Here is a 19,943-nt window from a genome sequence, read left to right on the forward strand (position 1 = left end):
TGTTTTATGGTTATGGTTTTTTCCATGATATTTGCCCACCATGATAAATAAGGCAAGCTATTTTTCAAAAGTATCCATAAATAAAGAGGATTGGCTTGAGGTTTCAGAGGGAAATTCTTCCTCTTTTTAATGAGTTCTGCCCATCCCTACCTCGTAAGTATGCAAACTGAGGAGGATAATAACAGAGACTAGCATGTACCACTTATTCATCTTTGCTCACATATGATTCAGCAGCATATAAATTATCCCTAGAAAGAGGAAAAACACACACAGAAGCATCATAGTGAGGGTGCAGATTCCCAAGACCTTTGCGAGAGAGATTTTGCGAAGAGAGTAATGAAACTCTGGTGTAGCTTCACTAAGGCAATTGCAGAAAGATGTAAATTTTAAAAGTCAGAGATTGCCAGTAAAAGTGGAAGCGACATGGTAGGAGAAAAATATGGTAGCTATGAAGAAATACAGTCTCTAATTTTAAGGAGGAGCAGGCAATGCTTTGTAGGACTCTATGGCAGGAATTCCAGTGTTACTGAGCTACGCTTCAGAACCAACATTATCACAAATGGAGTAAGAGATGAAACCAGGCTGTGACTGGAAACAGCAAAGTTTCTCTAATGCTAGAAGTGATATTGTAATCAATCTGTGGGTACCTTGACTCCTCGTGTGTCACTGTGTTGCACATCGCAGCTACTGCAAACTGGCCCTGTCTGAGGGCCAAATGGTTTTCCTCTGCCTCAGAGGACCCAGCTCCTGCTGTGGACTGCTGGAATCTCTTTTCTGGAGTCTCCAGAAAGCAGCTGAGTGGATCAGAGGAAATGTGATGGATGGTGGTGGCACAACATGCACTAGCTGTTTGTGCTGCTGTACATCGGTGGAGCACAGAGGTTTGCTGTTCCTCCTGTTGGAGACTTTGACAGCAAACCCATCTCTGTATGGGTATGCGTGTACTTTTATGGCAGACCTTAATCTACAGTGGATGATACCAGGATTAATAAATCGTTAATAATTGTAAATAAGCAATATCAACAAATCAATAACCATTTTTGTGATGTTCATTGCATAATTGCCAGTTTTAGGGAGCCTTTACTGTTTAGCCAGCCAAATGACCCAGAGGTCCCAGAGGAGTTAGTCTATGCAAGTGTCAAATGCTTGTCGCATAAAAAAACCTCAGCAGTTTTGGGATGATTCCTGTTAACCCCAAAGTATCATATGTAGCAGCTTAAAGTCATTTGTAAATGCATCAAAGAGACCCAAATGTCACAAGTGCCTGGTCCAAAAGCAATCTCTTCCTTTTTGCTTCTCAGAGTTCTTTAAAGTGTTTTGACCTAGAGAAATATAGGAACCCGCAAAGCCTATCGCACTTTGACTTTTCTGTTGGTTCAGTTCTGGGAAAAAAGATATGCCATCTTTTAGGCTTTCATTTTGTGAGGAGGGCAAATTTTGTGGGCAGTCATGATAGGAGAGATGGAGCGATGCATCTTCTAAAGCTTAGCTTCCTTCTCAGGCCCATGCTGCGTTTTCACAAGGCATTGGCTGAGACTGGGAAACAGTGACATTCAGAGTCAGAAACAAGAAGGGAAGTAATGCAGCTGAGCAAGCTTAAAGACCTCTGATTTTAAGCTTCAGTCCTTTGAACATAGTTTCAAGCCCCTGATACCAAGGCTTTTGTCCACACAACACATTTTTAAGCATGGGAATTTTCTGGATGCTGAAAATGCGCAAAGTATTCACTAGGCCACTGAACGATTCAGGGAAGAAAAATCTATGAAGGGTTACTAAATATGAATCCACCACTTCTGGTTCAGGAAATCTTTAGGCCACAAATTTCTGAAGGTGGAGGGGGTACTGGGGAAGCACCACTGTCTCTTAGCCCTTTCCTGGAGTCTGCTGCTGTCTCATGCTGGAGACAGAATGTGCAGCTAGACAGACCTTTGCTCTGTACTGCTCTGACTCTTCCTATCTACTACAAACAGATAAGAACTGATCCTAAGCAGAATGATAAAGATTTTCATAGCAAGCAAGCAACAACGTTGTTAAATCTTGGCTCCTCGGAGCTGCCAACTAAAAAGCTTGACGAAAGGGTCCCAGTTCTGCGAGAAGGCTCTAGGGAAGCACTGGGAGAGGGGAAAATGAATCCTGTGCACAGTAAGCCTCTTGTCCTCCCAGCACCTGATTATGCCAGCCCAAGAGGCACTGAACAAGATCTGAAAGAAAGGGCTTTTCATTTCCTTTTCTTTGTAACTGAGGCCCCAAGTTCTTAGTGACAACTTTTTACAAGTTGTTTGCAGTAGTGTGTTTCGATACTATCTACTTTGCTTTGAGTGAAGTTGACTCCGCAAGTAAAGAAAAAATAATGATGAGAACCGAACGCTTCTCTGTGCTCTGTGTAATAGAGCAACACAGGGGTAAACCAGGAAAACAAATGTGCAAAAATAATAGCAAAGTGAGCAATGGTTTTGGGTAGGTATTGAACACTTAGGAAGGCAAACTTAGATAAACAAAGAAATACAAGGATAAATACTGGTAGTATGTATTTTGGAAGAATAATGTTCTAAAATATTAAATAGTGAAAGTTCAGGAACAAGAAATAATACAGGTGTTGGGGAGGTAAGGGATGTGAAGGAATTATGCAAAGATCTGTGGCTCTGGAAAGAGGCTCTGGAGTGGTTACCAAGCAAGAATATGCAGAATCACTTGCAGTTTCCAGGGGAAATGCAAGGGCAGGAAGACAGCGTAATGAGCTAATGGTAGACAAAGGGGCCAGGAGAACCAGCAAGGCTTCTGCAAATATATCAAGATTAAAAAAAAAAAAAATAATACTAGAATGACAGTAGGTTCCATTAATAAATGAGGAAGGGAAAGAAATTAATGACTTAAAAATGGCTGAGACTCAAGTCCTTTGTTAGATCTATCTTCAAGATGAAAAATGCATAAATGAACTTTGAATAATTAGTAAGGGGTGAAGACACTGTTGGAACCACTACTGATAAAGACCTGTTAATGGAGAACTTGGAAAATGCAAACAAAGACAAAGTTAACGGAAGTTTAGGGAATTAGCTAACTCATTTGATGAACTCAGGTCATTTCTAGAGAAAAACAAATTATGGCTAATAGGGACTATAGCTAATGGGCAGAGTGACCGACCCAGCAAACCTAAATCCTAGCAGGGTAACTGGACAAAAATACAAAGAGAGGGAAGAAGAAGGGTTATTGAATGCAGTGGTTCCTATGGCATCCCTTGAATTTGCAGATAAACTTTTTGTGACTTTACTTCCTGAAGGATGAGATCCCTGAGCAGTGAGCTGGATGAATTCTGAAAATACATGTTTTACTGGGCAGTCTTTTTCAAGCAAAATCTGTCCTGGTTCATGATTAAAGGGGCAGGATGGGCCACGCAGCTAGGAAGTAAAATCTTTTGCTAAAATGCTTTGAGGTAGGCACTAATATTTGTGTTTGCTCTGCATCATGTCTTACACACAGCTGGTGTCACACAAGTAACAGATACCTGCCTGTAGGCGGTATCAATCTTTGGGAGGAATGCCTTACATATTAATATTTACATCCGTAAGTCAGTAATAACAGTTGTGATTGCCACACGATTATATATAATACAGATGTTTACATAATTAATAACAGCATTAGAAAACATTCACCTTTTTACTTAATGATGAACAGATTGATTTTGTGTTTACATAGATTATTATTTCTCCTTCTAAATGGAAGCTTGTGTGGTCTGGATGGATGTCAACCCAGACCCACCTCACGAATTTTCCTGGGAATTTGAGAGTGAGTTAAGACTCCAGCATGGCACCAGCATAGCCACACACATTGCTAAATGGAAGATGTTATATTACCACTTCTGTTTCCTTCAAGATAGGTCTCGTTCCTCATTGGACTGGAGGTCTGATGCCGCAGGCCAGTAGACGAGGATCCCCCTGAAGACATCTGGGCAGGACGATGGCTACAGGAGGAAGAGGAGCCTCCAGCAGGACGTCCGTCTGCAGGACTCTGCCGCATGGCGTACACGGAGCCCACGCAACTGAAGGCAGAATCAGCAGGATCCACGCTGTACCGCTTCATGTTTGCAGAATCAACCAGGTAGTCCTCAGGTACAACCGTTTCTGCTCAGGAAGCCAAGACACAAAAGAAACATCAGTAAAACAGAACAAATTTTAATTCAGCCCTGGAAAAAAAAAAATACGTTTTTGCCAAAGTTCCCTTTTTTTTGGCAAAAAGCTTAACTCCATTTCCAACTTTCTGTACAGACAGCTGGCTCCAGGAGGGATCCTTGCTGAGAATTAATAACTAATGAAGGGAAGCAGAATGACTCAGAGGTCAGTATAGTCACAACAGTGAAACTATGGCTTGATGTGACTCCTCTGTGTCAGTTTACAGCAATATTCTCTGTATAGTCCTGGGCCACTGACTGGTAGGTCCCATTTTGCCTCATGGTGCTCCTTGAACACCACCAAGACTGGAGGATTGTGTAGCTCTTGTTTGCTCTGTCTTTTGTTTAAAAACATGAAAGTTGAAAGAAAGAAGGCAGAGGAGGACAACAGGACAGGCAGTTTGTTGGGTTCATAACGCATGGCAGACAGAAGGATGGAGTGATGGTAATAAACCAAAGCATTCTGGCTGCAATTACCGAAATTCATCAGAAAATATCCCCAGCTGCAGCCATGCATCAGGCCTGGTATTCCATGAGGAGAAGAGGCTTGGTGGCTGACAAGCACACCCAAGGTTTATCACAGGCAGAGATGTCTAAGTGAGTCACTCAGACCCAGCTCGTGTTGAGACATGTGTGCTGGCATCATGGGCAACTGCAAACCATTGCTCTGGTTCCTCTCCTCTGCGTTGTACTTTGCACGTCATGTAGGAGCTAAATACCTTGCTTTTCAGACTCCTCCCAATAATGCAAATTTTGCACCTACAGACCTGCTTCAGAGACTTATATTCCCCTTTGCTTGGGGGGGTCTAACACGCAGACATGAGGCAGGTCTAGCCCCAGATTTTGCAGTACAGACTTTTTTTGCCAGTTCCCCTCAGACCTAGGTCCACGTCCGTCTTGCTTCTCTATCTGGACTGAGACCTCCATGTCTGTGTCATTTTCCTCCTCTGGCCAGTCCCAGTCTCCTCCCAACAGTCCTCAATGTCCAAACTCCTTCCTACTTGCCTTTTCTGTCTTCACAAAATGTAGTCAAGGCTCTTCCTCCTCCTCATACCCACTGCCGTTCTCCCTGCAAAACCAGCCCTCCCCTCATGCAGCCCCAGGACCCTCTCCACCACCATCACTATCACCGCCACCACTGAGATACAAGCAGAGCCCCTGGAAACCTCCCTGAGATCCAAACCTTCCCATAACCCCTACAAATACTGGCAACCTGTGCTTCTGAAATTCCCACTCTCACTGGGTGAAACAAGGTGTTAACACCTGGTGGGCAGGGAGCCGCTAGACTAGGAAAGTGCCTTCCATTGCCTCACAATGTTTCTTTGAGCTGTTGAAAATGCCACTTTCCTCATCATGCATACTCTCCCTCCAGAGACATGTGAGCAGGGTGAAATTACCCCTGTGGTGTCGCACATCTCCTTCCCTGCCTGAGCAACAGTCTCCTCCCAGCGTATTGTGTAGCCCTGTTGAGTAACAGGAAGAATTTATACTGTGATTTATGCTACAAGATGCAATCCCCATCACTAATACATGTTGAGGCTGTATATAATGGAGTTTTCCTTTTAATTTACATTTTTACTCTTCTCCTTTGAAAAAAAAAAAAAAGAAAAAAACCAACTTGGCAGCTGCATACAGTAGTTGATGTTAAACAAACATGATTTAGTTTGACAACTCAAATACTCAAGAGTTGTGCCATGCCAGCATCCTGGCTCGTGTGTCAAGCCACAGCCCAGACTTTTATTACATGATTGCCTGACTTTTCAATCACTTGCTGCTGTCTTTTAAAACTTTCTCCCATTCTGGGCCAAGGTTGGACTCACCATAAGGCAAACATCATTCTGTAAATGTGAAGTTTCCTCGCTTTTGGGCACTTATCTTTGCAACTGCAAGTAACTTTCCTTTAGCAATGTGTTTTCCCCTCAGATAATTTGGATTCTTACAGTGTGCATTCAGGTATCCTGCTGCTTTCTGCCAGGGATTTCTGAGCTTGATTCTCACACAAATACAGACAGGGTGTAATTCTGTTGAATTCAACACAGTTCAGCTAACTTAACACTAGCATAAGAGAAATGGGAATCAGGCACTCTGAACCTTTCTCCCTAACCTCCAACAGATGCCAAAACTGTATAGCAATTGAGCTAAATACCTTGCTTTTCAGACTCCTCCCAATAAACCAAAGAAAATCCAATCAAGCCTCCTCATTCAAAGGAATTTAATTACTGTGTAGAACACTTGCAATAAAAGCCTCTTATGCATAAAGAAGACAGCTCTTTCTGCAGCATCCTGCCTGCACCACATGGAATAATTATGCCTCTTGTGAATCATTACCTCTTTATTCCAGGAGAAGAATGCTCTTTTAATATGATTACAATATGAAGAAGACACAGACTATCAAAACAACAAACAGCACGTTAAAAGAGCCCTGCTAAATAAATGGCATACAGCTTTTATTACTATGGATATAAATGACTCCAAAATTTGTGAGCAGACACCAGGGATGTTTTGACTGATGTCAGAGCCTCTCAGTAGTCTGTGTGAAATAATACATGTGCAGGTGAAATCTCCCCATGGAAGGACACCCATGCGTTGTGTATGAGACTATGACAAGGAGCCAGACACCGTCAGTTCTGTTCCTGACCCTGCCTAAGACTCTTTTCTCAATCATCTAGATCAATTTATTCCACATCTCTGCTTTGGGGTCCAAAATGGGAGTAATGATGTCTATTGCCATGGACCAAGCAGGAGCCTCCCTTCATTACTGTTTGAAACATGCACTAGTGGAAGGTGCTCTGGGAATTTGAAAAGTGATTTCAAGATATCGTCTTCACTGGACAGGGGGCAGCAGGGATTGTCTCAACCAGCCAGATTTCTAAGCAAGTCTTTTCAGAGCTCCTGATCTTCAAGTTGACATGAGCAGTCAGATTACAAGAGCAACTCATCAGATACATCTCCTCATGACCAAAAGAAGCTCATGAGGAAATGCAGGTCGCACTTAGATTAGGAAAAAGGAGACAGTGCGTTCAAGTTTGTGTGGTTACAGGTTTTAAATCATACAGTTTTAAAAGGTGCTGGTCAGCTTCTGTTCCCCCTGCTGAGTACAGGCTGCTTTGTAAAACTGCACTAGCTGATGCACCTTGAGCAACCATGTCTCCATGAGCCCGTGCTCTGCAACCCTCTGGCCACCCCCAGGAGAGATTCCCACATAGGATGGAGAAGCAGGCAGGACCAGGGGGCTTTCAGGGCACTGAGAGATCCATTATACCTGAGGGACACTTCAGAGCAGGAAAAGACATCTGCGTTTCATGACCCCCCTCCCAGCAGCAGAGAAGGAGGTGAAGGTGACAGTCCCTATGGTCATGCCTGACCAAGGGCCGGTCATGTCTGACCAACCTGATTGCCTGGTCATAAAGCAATTGGATTTGTGGGCAAAGGGAGAGCAGGGGATACCATTTGCCTTGACTTTAGCAAGGCTTTCAACGCTGTCTCCCACAATATTCTTGCATCCAAGCTAGAACATTATGGTTGGGACAAGTGAGAAACTGGTCAGATGATGAGTCTTAGTGGGTGGTGGTTAATGGGTTGTATGGATGCCAGTAAAAGTGGGGTACTGCAGGGGTCTAACCTGGCATCCAGTTTTGGTCTCCACAATACCAGACAGACATGGACAAACGGGTGAGTTTGGTGGAGGGCCATCAAGATGCCTGGGGCCTGGAGCACTTGCCCTGTGGGGAGAGACTGGGGGACAGGAACTTGTTCAGCCTGGGGGAGAGGTGGCTTGGGGGTAGGAACCTAACAGCAGCCCAACAGGACCCATGGGAAGGTCACCAAGAAGATGGAGCGAAGCTATTCACAGTGGTGCACAGCAGAAGAGCAAGAGACAACAGGTAAAAATTGAAATTAAAGTTTCAGACTGGATGTAAGGAGAAACCTTTTCCCCAAGAGGACAGCAGGGTGGTGGCAGATGTTGCCCAGAGAGGCTGTGCAGGCTCTGGCACTGGAGGTTTTCCAAACCCAACTGGACAAAGCCCTGAACAACCTGGTCTGACCCCATAGCTGACCCTGCTTTGGACAAGGCATTGGACCAGAGACCTTCTGGGGTCCCTTCCTACCTGATTTGTCCTCTGATCCTATGATTGACATCTTTTCCACCCTGAGAAGCAGCCATAGAGGGTGGGGGAGGACCATGGCAAGGGCTCATGTAAGGGGTCCGGGGCCCCGTACAGTGGCATGGGAGGCAGCAGGAGGGATGGGCTCCACTGCCCAGAAGCTACAAAAGACTCTGGATGCTTTTTGTGTTCATATTTCTCCAGCTCCCTCTTAGTTTGTATTGCAGAGAAGCTGCGCAAGTGGGGGCTCAACCAATGATGTGCATGAAAATATCTGCATTTTGTAAGCTCCCAGAAGGCCTTACACATGCACAGCTTGCACAGCTACTAATCCCATTTTGACCAATTAGGGAAAAACATGTTTTCTAAGACAATAGAAGAAAATGTAACTCTCTATTGAGGTTTAAAATGCAACAGTTTTATAAATCTATAGCTTAGCCCTTCTGTATTCTGTCGCGCTTCTGTATTTTATTTTCTGGATAGTCAGCAGAAGGCGCATGCTAGTGAGAAATTAGTACACAATGTTTTAAAGCAGGATTTACGAGAAAGATGCTTCAAGCCTTTGCTTTGAGCACAGTAGTCTCGGTTACAACTGTTCACCACCCTGAGATGCTCAAGCCATTTTGTCAGTTTTCCTTTCCATGAATGGTCCACGGGCTACTGGATTGAAAAGCCCAAGGCTGTTACATCTGGCACACCTTAAAATGCAGCAAAGGAGAAGAGAAAAAAAAATGCTTTCCCAGTTTAAAAATGCATGTTTCTTCAGCTGAGTTTCTTCAAAGTATAGTATTTAAAGTATATAGCCTGTAAGGTATATAAAGCCTGTACGGTTCCCAGCCAACTTCCTGAAGATGGGTCAGCTGAGAGTTAAAACAGCATGAGAACCTGCAACTCACATCTCAGCTCTGCTGCAGACCTCTGGGGTGACCTTGGTCAGGTAATCTGTCATCTCTGGACCCCAGTTCTTCATTAGGATGAAGAAAAACACTTGTCTTGTCTCTCACCTCTGTAACACGTAAGTCCTTTGCCTCAGCAGTATCTGTATGCCACTACAGCATGTCACATGGATGTATACTGCATGTGTGAATGCAGAACACATACAGTGGACCTTTGGTAGCGTCTGGGAATAGACACATTCCAGAAAGATAAAAAAAATTACACCTCCCATTGTGTATTAGGAAAGCAAATGAAAATCAATTTTAAGTCAAGCAGGAAATGAAGAAGGGCGTATACCCAGGAAAGATGATCCTTAGCTGATGTTTTTCTGGGCAGATCTAATTTCTCAGTTCTCTTTACCTTAAAGAAAAAAAAAAAATGTTCTGCTAAAATCTATCCTATAGGTAAAAGCACTTTCTGTACTCCAGAGACACTCTCTAGTCTGCCTTCTGTCCTCTCCTCCCATGCCAAACACGTCTTGTGCCGCTTTCCTCACCTGCTGCTCCAACATCACTTCCCATGTTACATTCCTCTCTCCCTTTACCTGTCTCAGGCTCCCTTCTCTTGTGTCTCCCACCTGCTCCTCCCTCTGTTCTTCCCCATCATCTCTTCCTACTGCTTCTTCCATCATATTCCCACCATCTCAACTTTGCTCTAACGCTGCTTTCCCACACCAGCAGCTTCACCCTTTTCCCATTTTGCCAGCTATTTTCTTATCTCCCTTTTCTATTTTTCCCTCCTCCCGCACCGCTGACCTGCATAGCCATTTCTTCCCCAGGCTGTTCCACTTCCATCCATCTCATATCTTCATTCATCCAGCTTTCCCTTTCCTGATACCTCCATGCTTTTCTCTGGGTTCATCCCCAGATTGCCGCTTGGGCAGCAGAACCCGAGGTCAGGGCAGTGAACTGGGACCAGAGTCCCCGTTCCCAGTTAACAGGCCATGTCCTGCACAGACACAGAGTGGCTGCACCCGGTGAAGGTTGCACGGGGCTGTGATGGAAACCCGCACCCCCACCTCTGAGCATGCTGGACACTGATCGCCGTACCTGGGAGGTCCTCTTTTACATACCAGTACTTTCCTGGGACAACAGCCCTTCCTTCTAGGCTAATACTTTTGTGTCATCTCAGAACCTTTTTACTCAATCACCTGCAATGATTGATCATTTGTATTTGCTCTAATTAAATTCCCCATTAACTTCTTTTCCTTGCAGTCAATATAGATTTATTTATTTATTTACTTTCTCTGCCCCTACTCTTCCTTTTTTGTGTTGTCTCCTATTCCTCATATCGTTCAGTGATGGGCTTTGCCCTCTGACCCTTCCCTGTACCTTTTTAAGTGCTACCATATATTTTCTATAATGGGTTGACCAGATGTGAACTCCATATTTTAAGCAGCATGATATCATAGCTTCCTTGGACCTCTCCTCTCCCCCAGCCAGGGCCAGCCTTTTCTCATCTCCCAGTCATCTTGAGAGGAGCCAACCACAGTGTCAAAAATCCCATTGAGAGACCTTGTATGGTTTTATCTTTGCCTGCATTTTATAGTTCCTGAGTTGGCTCCAGCTTCCCACCCAAGGATGGGATTTGCCGTGTCTGGGAGGCAGCGGGGGGGAGCAGGAGGGAACAGTTTTAAGCAGCTGTGTGGGTTAGAAACCCTCCATCTCAGCCTTCATGGAAGGAAAAATAAAAGTGGGGAAACACAAAAAGCAAATACTTCAGGTGAGTTTAACCATCAGTTCAATCTAGTGTAAGCCAGAGAGGGACAGAGCGGAGAGCTCTAAACAGTATTTAAGACTGTGAAAAAATATGCCTTGGTTCTGAACTGCTATCTGTTCTGACATCAGCTCTTAAAAGATTAAAAAATAACTTTTTCTGTGTCTGCCAAACAGCCTCACACATTTCTGTCCAGTCAGAAATGGACCATAGACTGTTATCTTCCTTGTAGCTTGAGCCCACATGCATCTATCTGAAGATAAGAGTTTCCTATGATGGATTAAGACTTTCCAGCTCTGCCTGCTATGATTTACTCTGGGATTACAGCACCAGCCCATCCCTTTTAGCTCCATCATCCCTCCAGACATGCAGCACAATGACAATGTGATGTCACCCCTTCGCAGGCATTTTTACACCATGTCAACACCACTGTCTGGTGCATGTATCTGCACCCTGCATGGCTGGGCACGGATCGGACCTCTTCCACACCACCCCATGGCTGCTGCAGTTTGGCTGGACAAGGAAAGCGTTACAGGGAACAACATCTGGTTCATAGCAGTGGAGCCGAACTGCTCGTTGCTCACCAAGGTGGAGTGGCACAGAGACGCGTTCCCAAGGAGCCGCAGCATCCCTGAGGCTGCTGCAGAGAGGCAGCGTGCGAACAGGCAGCCCAGGGCATCCGCTGACAGCGGTTCAGGGCTGTCACACCTGCGTTTTTCGGTCTACAGCATAACTTCGCTTCAGTTATAAGAACACACAATTGCATCCATGGGGGAGAAAAAGGGGGGGTACTAGTCAGTCAAAACAGGAAAATGTAAATAAGCCTCACCCACTTGTGAACGTAGATATTATGAACACTGAAACCACAGTCACACTGTGGAGATAAAACCCGCAGTGAATTCTCCAGGGTTTAGTCTGAGGCTTTACTGCACTGTGTATCATCTCTCTCAGTCCTAGCTGTTAAAAAATATTTTGTGGTAACTGAATGTCAAATCCCCTAAGGAGAAGCTGCCAGTCAGTTAACATCAAGAATCTAAATTTTTTAGAGAATTTTCCAAAATCCAATGTTGTCCTGATTATAAGGACTTCAGCATAGGCAATTTTTTTTCATTATTGAAACAATTTCCCTTGAGTGTTTGCAGCCCAGACAAGAGCACATTGTGTTTAATGCAGTAGAACCGGGGAATGAAACTGACTGGGAACAGATCAACATGGTTTTATTGTCCAAACTGAGTAAAAAGGTAGAGTAAATTCACAAGCTAGCTGCTGACAAATAAATTAGATTTAATAATAAAAGGTGCTCGTGTGTATAAATAACCCATTGAGGATTTTTTTTTTAAAGTGCTTGGGGATGATTGAGTAAATGTCTTGTGTTGCAATGGGGAGGTTTTAGTCCTATCTTACAGAGTAGGCAAATTGTTTAGGCACTGCATACCCACGAGTGAAGGAGAAGGGAGTTAAATGACATAGGGATCAGGCCTTTAGAAAACATCTTCCTTTGGTTTCTTCCTCCTTATTTCAGACCTGCTCCTCCATTCTCTTCCCTTCTCCCTTGCTTTTATGTTACACCAAAGCGTACCTCGTGAAACAGAGATTTATCAGGGTTGTATAGCTTTGTGTCTTAGCACAGCAATAGTTCTGCACTGGCAGAGGGAGATGGGAGAGGCTGCGATCGATCTTTTCTGTCTCCAGCTTCTAGCAGTACCTAGAGGGGCTTTTCTATCCAGGTAGTTTATAATGTACTCTGTATGCTTATAAATCAGCATTGATAAAAGTCACAAAAAGCTGTATATAGACTACAGGAGATGAAAATGACTGTGTTATTTGGAAATTTCAAGGTTATATACTGGGATTCTTTGCAGCTGAAGTACTTAATGCATTTCTGTTCTGCTACCCCCGTGATGAATCTCCCTGAATTATACTGCTTAGTACTGGCTTAAAATATTTAACAGCAATTTTTTGTTTGAAAAACAAATAATTTGAGCCACATGAAGTGAGATGTCTAGAGCAAAGTGCAGTAACTGCAAAATAAGCTACGTTTGCCCATTAATAACTAATAATCTCATCCATAAATTAGGTAGAGCACAAATAAAGCATGAGGCTGGGCATGTGTTTATACATAGGTATAAAATCTTTAATAAAGTCTTTGCTTCATTTTTCCATGCCCACTGCTGCAGCTCAGCTGGACTTTCTGATATTTCTTCTGGGGTTTCTTCTGACATACAAATACAAAATAGCTGGGCCCTAAAGTCTTAGCTCCCCTTCATAAATCCTTTCTTTTCCTGCCTTCTCTGCTGCTGCTTCTGATGTCCCTGGCCCATCTCAGTCCCAGCAGCTAGGAACTCACCAATTCTCCTTTCTCGGGTCTTTTTATCTTCTCCTCTCCCCATGATCCCACAGAGCCAGTTTCCCTTCACACCAGTGTGCTGCACTGTGCCGTGCCTCCGGGAAGCTGGGCTTGCCCCGGGACCATATCCCAGGACTCACCCCCAGGTTCACTACATTTTCCTTAACTGTGGCTTCTCAGCCTAAGTCTAGCAAGCCACTGACACTTTTTTGTTTAAATCACTTCTGTAACCTTATCTCTTCCATGAAGAAACCCACCATAAAGCACCTGATTCCCCAAACCTCCATTCACAGCTTATTTTCACTGAGAGGTGGGGGCACATCTCTTGCCCAGCTGCTGGTGGTGCAACTTCTCGCCTTGCACCCTTACCTCTCATTGCTACCCGCGGCCAGCACCGTCCCAGCACAAACACCAAACATCACCGCCAACAGTTTGCTCCCGTTCCTCTCTTAATTGCATTAATCTCCTGCTCTGCACTCATTTTGCCAACAGATGAATGTTCTTCAGGCAGATGCTGTGTGTTACTACTTAACAAAAGGCTATTTGATGTACTCTGTATAATTGCTGCAAGCAAATAAATCCTAAGGAGCTCAGGAGCACCATTGGTTAAACAGGGGCAGGACTTTTCAAGAAAAAAAATGGATGTTTTATTTCCATGGAACTGGAAATGCCATTGTGCGTGGGTTTCCATTTATTTGGTAGTGAAATGGAAAAGGACAGAGACAAACAGAAGGTAGAGAAAGACAGATAAAGCAGGAAGAGCCTTTTAATCTAAAAGGTTAAAAAAGAGCAACATGGGGGAGGAGAAAAACTGAGCTGAAAAACTGAAGAACATCCACGCAAGAATCAGTAAAGTCCCCTGAAAAAAAATCAGATTCTGCTTTGAAATCTGTCAGATGGAAATAGCTGAACCACAAGACTCGCTTTTCCCCCTTTTCAATTGGCTGTGCTTCTTCCCATGGAGGTGCAAACCCAGGCCCTGCCATAGGCGACACGTACAAGGTAGTCCCAGAAGCAAGGGAATGTGCAATGTGATGATGCCACCGAGCTCCCTCATCCAGACTCAGGAAACACGAGCAAGCATCATCTCTCTTCCAAAACATTTCTTCTTTTGTCTTTGACTTAGCAAGTGCTGGCTTTGGTAACTCTCACAGCTCCCCCCGCCCCCCGCCATAGCCCGTCTTTCTATTACCCTGGCTGCCACAGCAACCCGGCAGCAAGGAGCTACACATCTAATTGCCCGCAGCTTTTGTGGGCTATCAGAGCATACACTGACACATTGCATGCAGCTCCCAAGTGGTCCTATCTAATGGGGCTTGAACTGGCACAAGGTAAGGATCCCGAGGATTGTCTTTTCCCCTCTCACCATCTATGAAAAATCTGTTGGGTCATGCTGGCTAATGCACGTGGCACTTGGATGGGGAGTAGGTTTTTTTCATCATCAGTTCTGGCCAGTGGCCTGTTGATCTGACTGCTTGAAATATGGGTATATTGGATCACAGATATGCATATCAATATTTAACAAGTTTAGGAATTAAAATCCCTGTTTCAACTTTCATTTAAGCTGTTTAAAATCAAAACCCAGACTCTTAACTTCAGATTTCTCCTAAAGGAATCATATAGCTCTACAGAAAAAGTCTGTACCAGCTAAGACAAAGTTAAAGCTAAAACCGAAGCTGAAGCAGTCACAATCACATGATTTACCTGACCAGGACTCTAAAAGAGTGTCTTGTGCTCCATCCATGTGACTGAGCATGTAAAGCTTAAATTAAATGGCTTACTCCAGGGTATTTTTTTCTGTAGTGGATATGATCTCATCCATCATGCTTCATGCATGTACACCCATCATTTCATCCACTTTCCTTACGCATACCCTTTGATATGGAAAAAAACCCACATTTTTTTTTTCCCCTTCTTTAAACTCCGTTTTATAGCCTAGCTAACTGCCATGGCTGCAGCCCAGGCAATCTCCAGCTCCGTCGGTGCCTGTGCCACAGCTCTGAGCACATCTTGGGCTGAAGGACAGAAGGGCCTTTGGGCTTCTCCTCATCTACTGCTGGGAGCAGAGTGCCTACCCCCATGAGGGCTAGCTTTTGAAAAGAGATGGATTTTCTTGTACCCCCTCAAGACCATGGAGGTAAAACAGGCCGGCAGAGGGTGGGAAGGAGGATTTCCCTTGGGCTGACCGCTGAAGGAATATCAGCTCATAGCTTCATTCCTTTGCATCCACAAGGAGATACAATTTCATAAAGGATCACAAAGGGACTCTACCTTCATTTGGGAGTTAACAAACAGTAATCACACAGCTTAAAGGTCAGAAGGGTCAATTTATCCAATTCTGTCAATTCTATAGAGTTCAGGCAAATTATACCACAGATGAATTTCATCTCTCCCATTCATCTCTTATCTTTCTTCCTGCCAGGGCAGGAGTTGCCCGTTAGTGTTTCTTCTGGTCTGGGTTTAAAGGGCCTAAATGCTAAAGCCTCTACTATTACCCTTGTGAAATCAGGAGCACTGCCTGACTTTCTTTCACCCTTCTGCTTTTACTTCCTACATCTTGTACCATCCTAAACTGTTCCTGTCCCTCCCCAGGTTTCTGACTGACAAGGTAATGTTCAGCTCCAGCTGCAGTTGCCTCTCTTTCTGCTCTTCCACAGAGTTACCACCCTGGACGCCTTGTTTCAGGAAGCCAGTTCTGGGGGTGATGCTCCGGCTGCAGGCAGGACCTCAAAGTGGAGGTACTCGGTGGGATGCCCTGGGGCTGGCTGGGTTGGAGAGGGAGGAGGCACCCATCCTGCTGATGGATGCACAGACTCATGCATGCATGGAAGGAGGGAGAGAAGAAATACCTGCAGCTATCCCACCATTTCTCTGCTCTACTGCAGTCTCTGCCGTCAATTCAAATGCCCCAAACACCAGACAAACATTTTATATTAGACTTTGCTGTGGCTGGATGGCTCGTGCAGTTCCTCTGCTCCCTCTTTAAGAGTGACCTTAATATTTTATTTATTATTTAAAGGATAATGTTCATGGTAGAGGAATATATGAGGCAATAAATGGCCTTTGCAGGTAATTAAATGCTGAAGAGAGCCAATGCTATTGATAGCCATAAAAGCCATTTATTCTGAGTGTGCGGAGAAGCCAGGAGCACTGTTCCTCATAGCATGCAACAAGACGAGATTAAACAAGCCATGGTAGTAGAAAGGAGAAAGACAACATTTTTCTTGCCCTCTCAGGGCTTGAAATTTCTGAGCTGCTGTTTATTTGGTGCTTGGAACAGAAAGCAAATTACAATTATTGATTGTAATAATATGTAGTTTTCTATCATGTTATTCTTTTTTTCCTAGCTGTTTTAGAAGGGCTTTGCACATGGTGGCAAGAATTATTGCCCTCCTTGGACAGATGCTCAAACAAAGGCACAGCAGGGAAGGGTGACTTGCCCACACAATCAACAGGAAAGTCTCTGACAAAATCCAGCTCCCAGCCTCCTGTCTTGCCTACTAGTCACACTCTCATAGTGCATTGCTATAGCACTTCTCATGCCAGCACTTCTCATGCCAGCTTTTCATGTGCTTGTAGATAGCAAGAGCCCACCTTCCTATATATAGAAGCACTGATGTAGCATAGGGTACCTTGACCTCCTGCTGTGCTTCTGCTCCATATGGGGCCCTAACTCCAGCCGCTGCCATGAGAAGAGGTGCTGTTCTCCTGTGGACAGTGGGAGGGGACACCATATGGTATCTACACATACAAGTTTGACTTGGGAGAGGAGTAAGGCTGGGGACCTTATTCACAGACTTTCCTGTCTTCCCCTTGGTGCGGACAAGGATACCAGATGGCCACGGGAGTCCTTTGATAAAGAAAGTTTTGCTGCAGCTACTGCTTACATGCAGGCATGCTCTGCGTGGAGCACAGAAATTGTCTAACAGCACAAAATAACCAAAACCTAAGGTTCAGGACAGAAAGAACAAGGAAAGGGTTGACTGAAAGAAGAAAGAAGAAGATGTTTATGAAGGTCGATGTTTCCCACATAGGCCAGCACCCCATATTTGAAGAGAAACTTTTCTTCAGTTGCTGTGCCCACAAGAAGTTTCATGGCAAATATGCTTTCCTTTGAAAAATAACAGTCTAACATTGCATAGGTGTATGTAGGTGCTCCAGAAATGTCCCTTTCCCGTGCACACCCCCAAGCCTCTGTTGGCTCAGCATGGAGGACTAATAAAAGCTGAATGCAGAGGGTGCAGATGGAGGCACTTCACAGGATTCCTGCCCTGTTGGCTTCCAATCCATGTAGCCCTTGACACACTTGACAGCATTTTCTGCAGATTTAAGCCAGATCTTGCCATCATTTTAGTTCAAACTGCTGCACTATCACTCCCATGGAAAATTCTGGGGTGCAGGTCTGGAGGTGCTTTGAACCCAGGTGCTGTGGGGACAGGTAACATCTCAGGTTTAGCTGTAATGCAGACCTGAAGCCGGGCACTTCCTGAATGAAGTCCTGGGAGTCATCCCACAGCTGCTCCCACAAATTGCTCCCATGAGCCAGAAAGTCCTCTCACAGCTGAGAAAGAGCTGTAGGGTATATCCCCAGATGTGCCAAGACAAGGCAGTGAAGCCACTGACACTGGGAGAGGGCTGGAGCAGGGCCGCTGGGTGCTGGCGTGAGAGGCATTGGCCGGGCAGGCAGAGCCCAGGGGCTCAGGTGCAGGGGGGGTGGTGCAGAGCCGGCAAGGCTCACTGCAGAAGCCGGTGCTGGGTACAGCCCGGTGAATGCCTGCTTCTTAGACATGTAAAACGTTGTTGTAAGTGATATATGCATATATCAACAAATCCCACCTGGCCTCTACGCAGCCATTAGCATCTGGCAGTTTGCTGTGAGCACTGGTGAATAATGGCTTAGGGGCATGTGCTTTGGGGCAAGGTTAAAAGGTAACTCCTATGTGGTGTAAGTGGATTAATATGACTGGACACGATACCGGCTTCTCCTCTCACTTCTGCCAGTGTAAATCAAGAATAACTGCATCGAAGTCAATACATGTATTAAATTCATTGGTACACAGGGGCTGAAAAGCACATGATTTTAAAAGAAAGAAATCCCGATTACAAGCTGGAGAGCAGAAACAATGATAAATGTGGCTGCTTTGCATGGCTTCCTGCGGTGCTTTATTATAGCCCTGCTTCTTCCCCGCGTGCTCTATCCCAACAGGTGCCCTTGCAGACCCATCTGCAAGAAGAGCTCCTACTGTCCTCCTTATTATTGCCACTACAGGGAAACGCCATCTCTGTTCTGTGTAGCAGAGGTGCCCCCTGTGCTGACCTTGCTGCAGAGAAATGCTGGCTCCTAGGGGGATGGAAGGAGATTTAGGCAACGCAGCTCTAAACATAGACTCTGTAGCTCAAGCCCCAGTGCCTAAAACTGGAGTTATTCCACTGGTGCCAATGGAGCTGTGTAATACAGCCTAACACAACGAACAGGAATATTATATATCTGCCTGGCTCTGGCTGAGTGCAGCATGAAGGATGCGAGGCTGTTACTCCAGTTCCTCTGCCACACAGCCATGGACAGACAGCTCCTGAGCTGGGCACCAGTTGCCCTGGGAAAGAGGCAGCTTTTCCCCTCCAAAATTCCCAATTTCAAGGGCTTTATGTGGCAGAGTTAATTTCTCCTTCCGTGCCTTCATGTGCACTCTGGGGCCGAGCAGTAATCTTGTAGCTGGGTTTTCCAAACAACTACTTGGCTTCTCTGAAACCAGCCCCCGACTCTCCAGCCTGCATCCTGGGGCCCGCAGTGATGCAGACAGCAGGTTAGCTGGTGAAGCTGCTGAGCTCTGCCCCACCCTCCCCCACGGGCAGGCCTTGGCACAGCAATGCGGGTTCACCAAATTTGGTACACCAGGTCAGCGGTCAGCAGAGTGCTGAAAGTGTCCTCAAATCCTGTCTCACCACATTTCTGTTAATATTTGGTGGAAGGACAGTCCCCTTTTGGGGCTGCCAGCTGAGAGAGCCACCTGAGCACTCGGCTGCTCTGGAAATGGCACTGTTCATCACAGCCACCCTCACTGCGGGACCAGGTGGCTCCTCCATCACCTGTCCCACGTCCCCATTTCAACAGGGAAGCACCTGAATCTCTGCAGATCATGCTGACCTACACTATGGCTCTCTGTCTAGCAGGCCAGTGGCTATCGGACCCTGGGGTAAGTGAGCTGGAGCCTGGTGGGGAAGTTTTAACCTCATGTATAACCACTGCCCTCTGCTATTTCACAGCTCGCATTCTCCACTATCCCACAGTGCTGCTGGTGGTGGGGATATAAAAGCCCCCATCCCACTCCCAGGCAGAGGGGAGGAGACCCCAGGCCAGCACTAGCCCTGACTAGCACATGCTGCCAGCCCATGCTGCCTCTGGAGGGCTATTAATTGCCCCCCAGCAGTGGGAGAGCCAGGGAAGAGAAGTCTTCCCTACATCCACGTCTCCTGCCCCTTCCTCAACGGCTGGGCAGAGCCAGTGGGAATGGAGTCAGGGATATCTGCACTGAAATTATGTAGGAACGGAGGTGAGCAGAGCGTAACAGCCACTGTAAAAACTCCGGTTGTGGAGTTGCATTCCTTAACATACAGCCTCGCCATGCAAAAGTAAATGCAAATGTATATGCAAATTAAAATGCAAATGCAAACG

General features: G+C 45.4%; 1 protein-coding gene across 1 annotated transcript in view; it reads right to left on the reverse strand.

Moving 5' to 3' along the window:
* The window catches only part of SCML4 (Scm polycomb group protein like 4), a 47,519-nt gene that overhangs the window by 10,522 nt on the left and 17,054 nt on the right, over positions 1–19,943 (reverse strand). The window contains exon 5 of the mRNA XM_075747830.1: positions 3,852–4,118. Within this exon, the coding sequence (XP_075603945.1) occupies positions 3,852–4,118 (267 nt within the window). The remainder of the gene's footprint in view (positions 1–3,851; positions 4,119–19,943) is intronic.

The sequence above is a fragment of the Balearica regulorum genome, chromosome 3 (assembly GCF_011004875.1).
Source record: "Balearica regulorum gibbericeps isolate bBalReg1 chromosome 3, bBalReg1.pri, whole genome shotgun sequence".
Lineage (NCBI taxonomy): Eukaryota > Metazoa > Chordata > Aves > Gruiformes > Gruidae > Balearica > Balearica regulorum.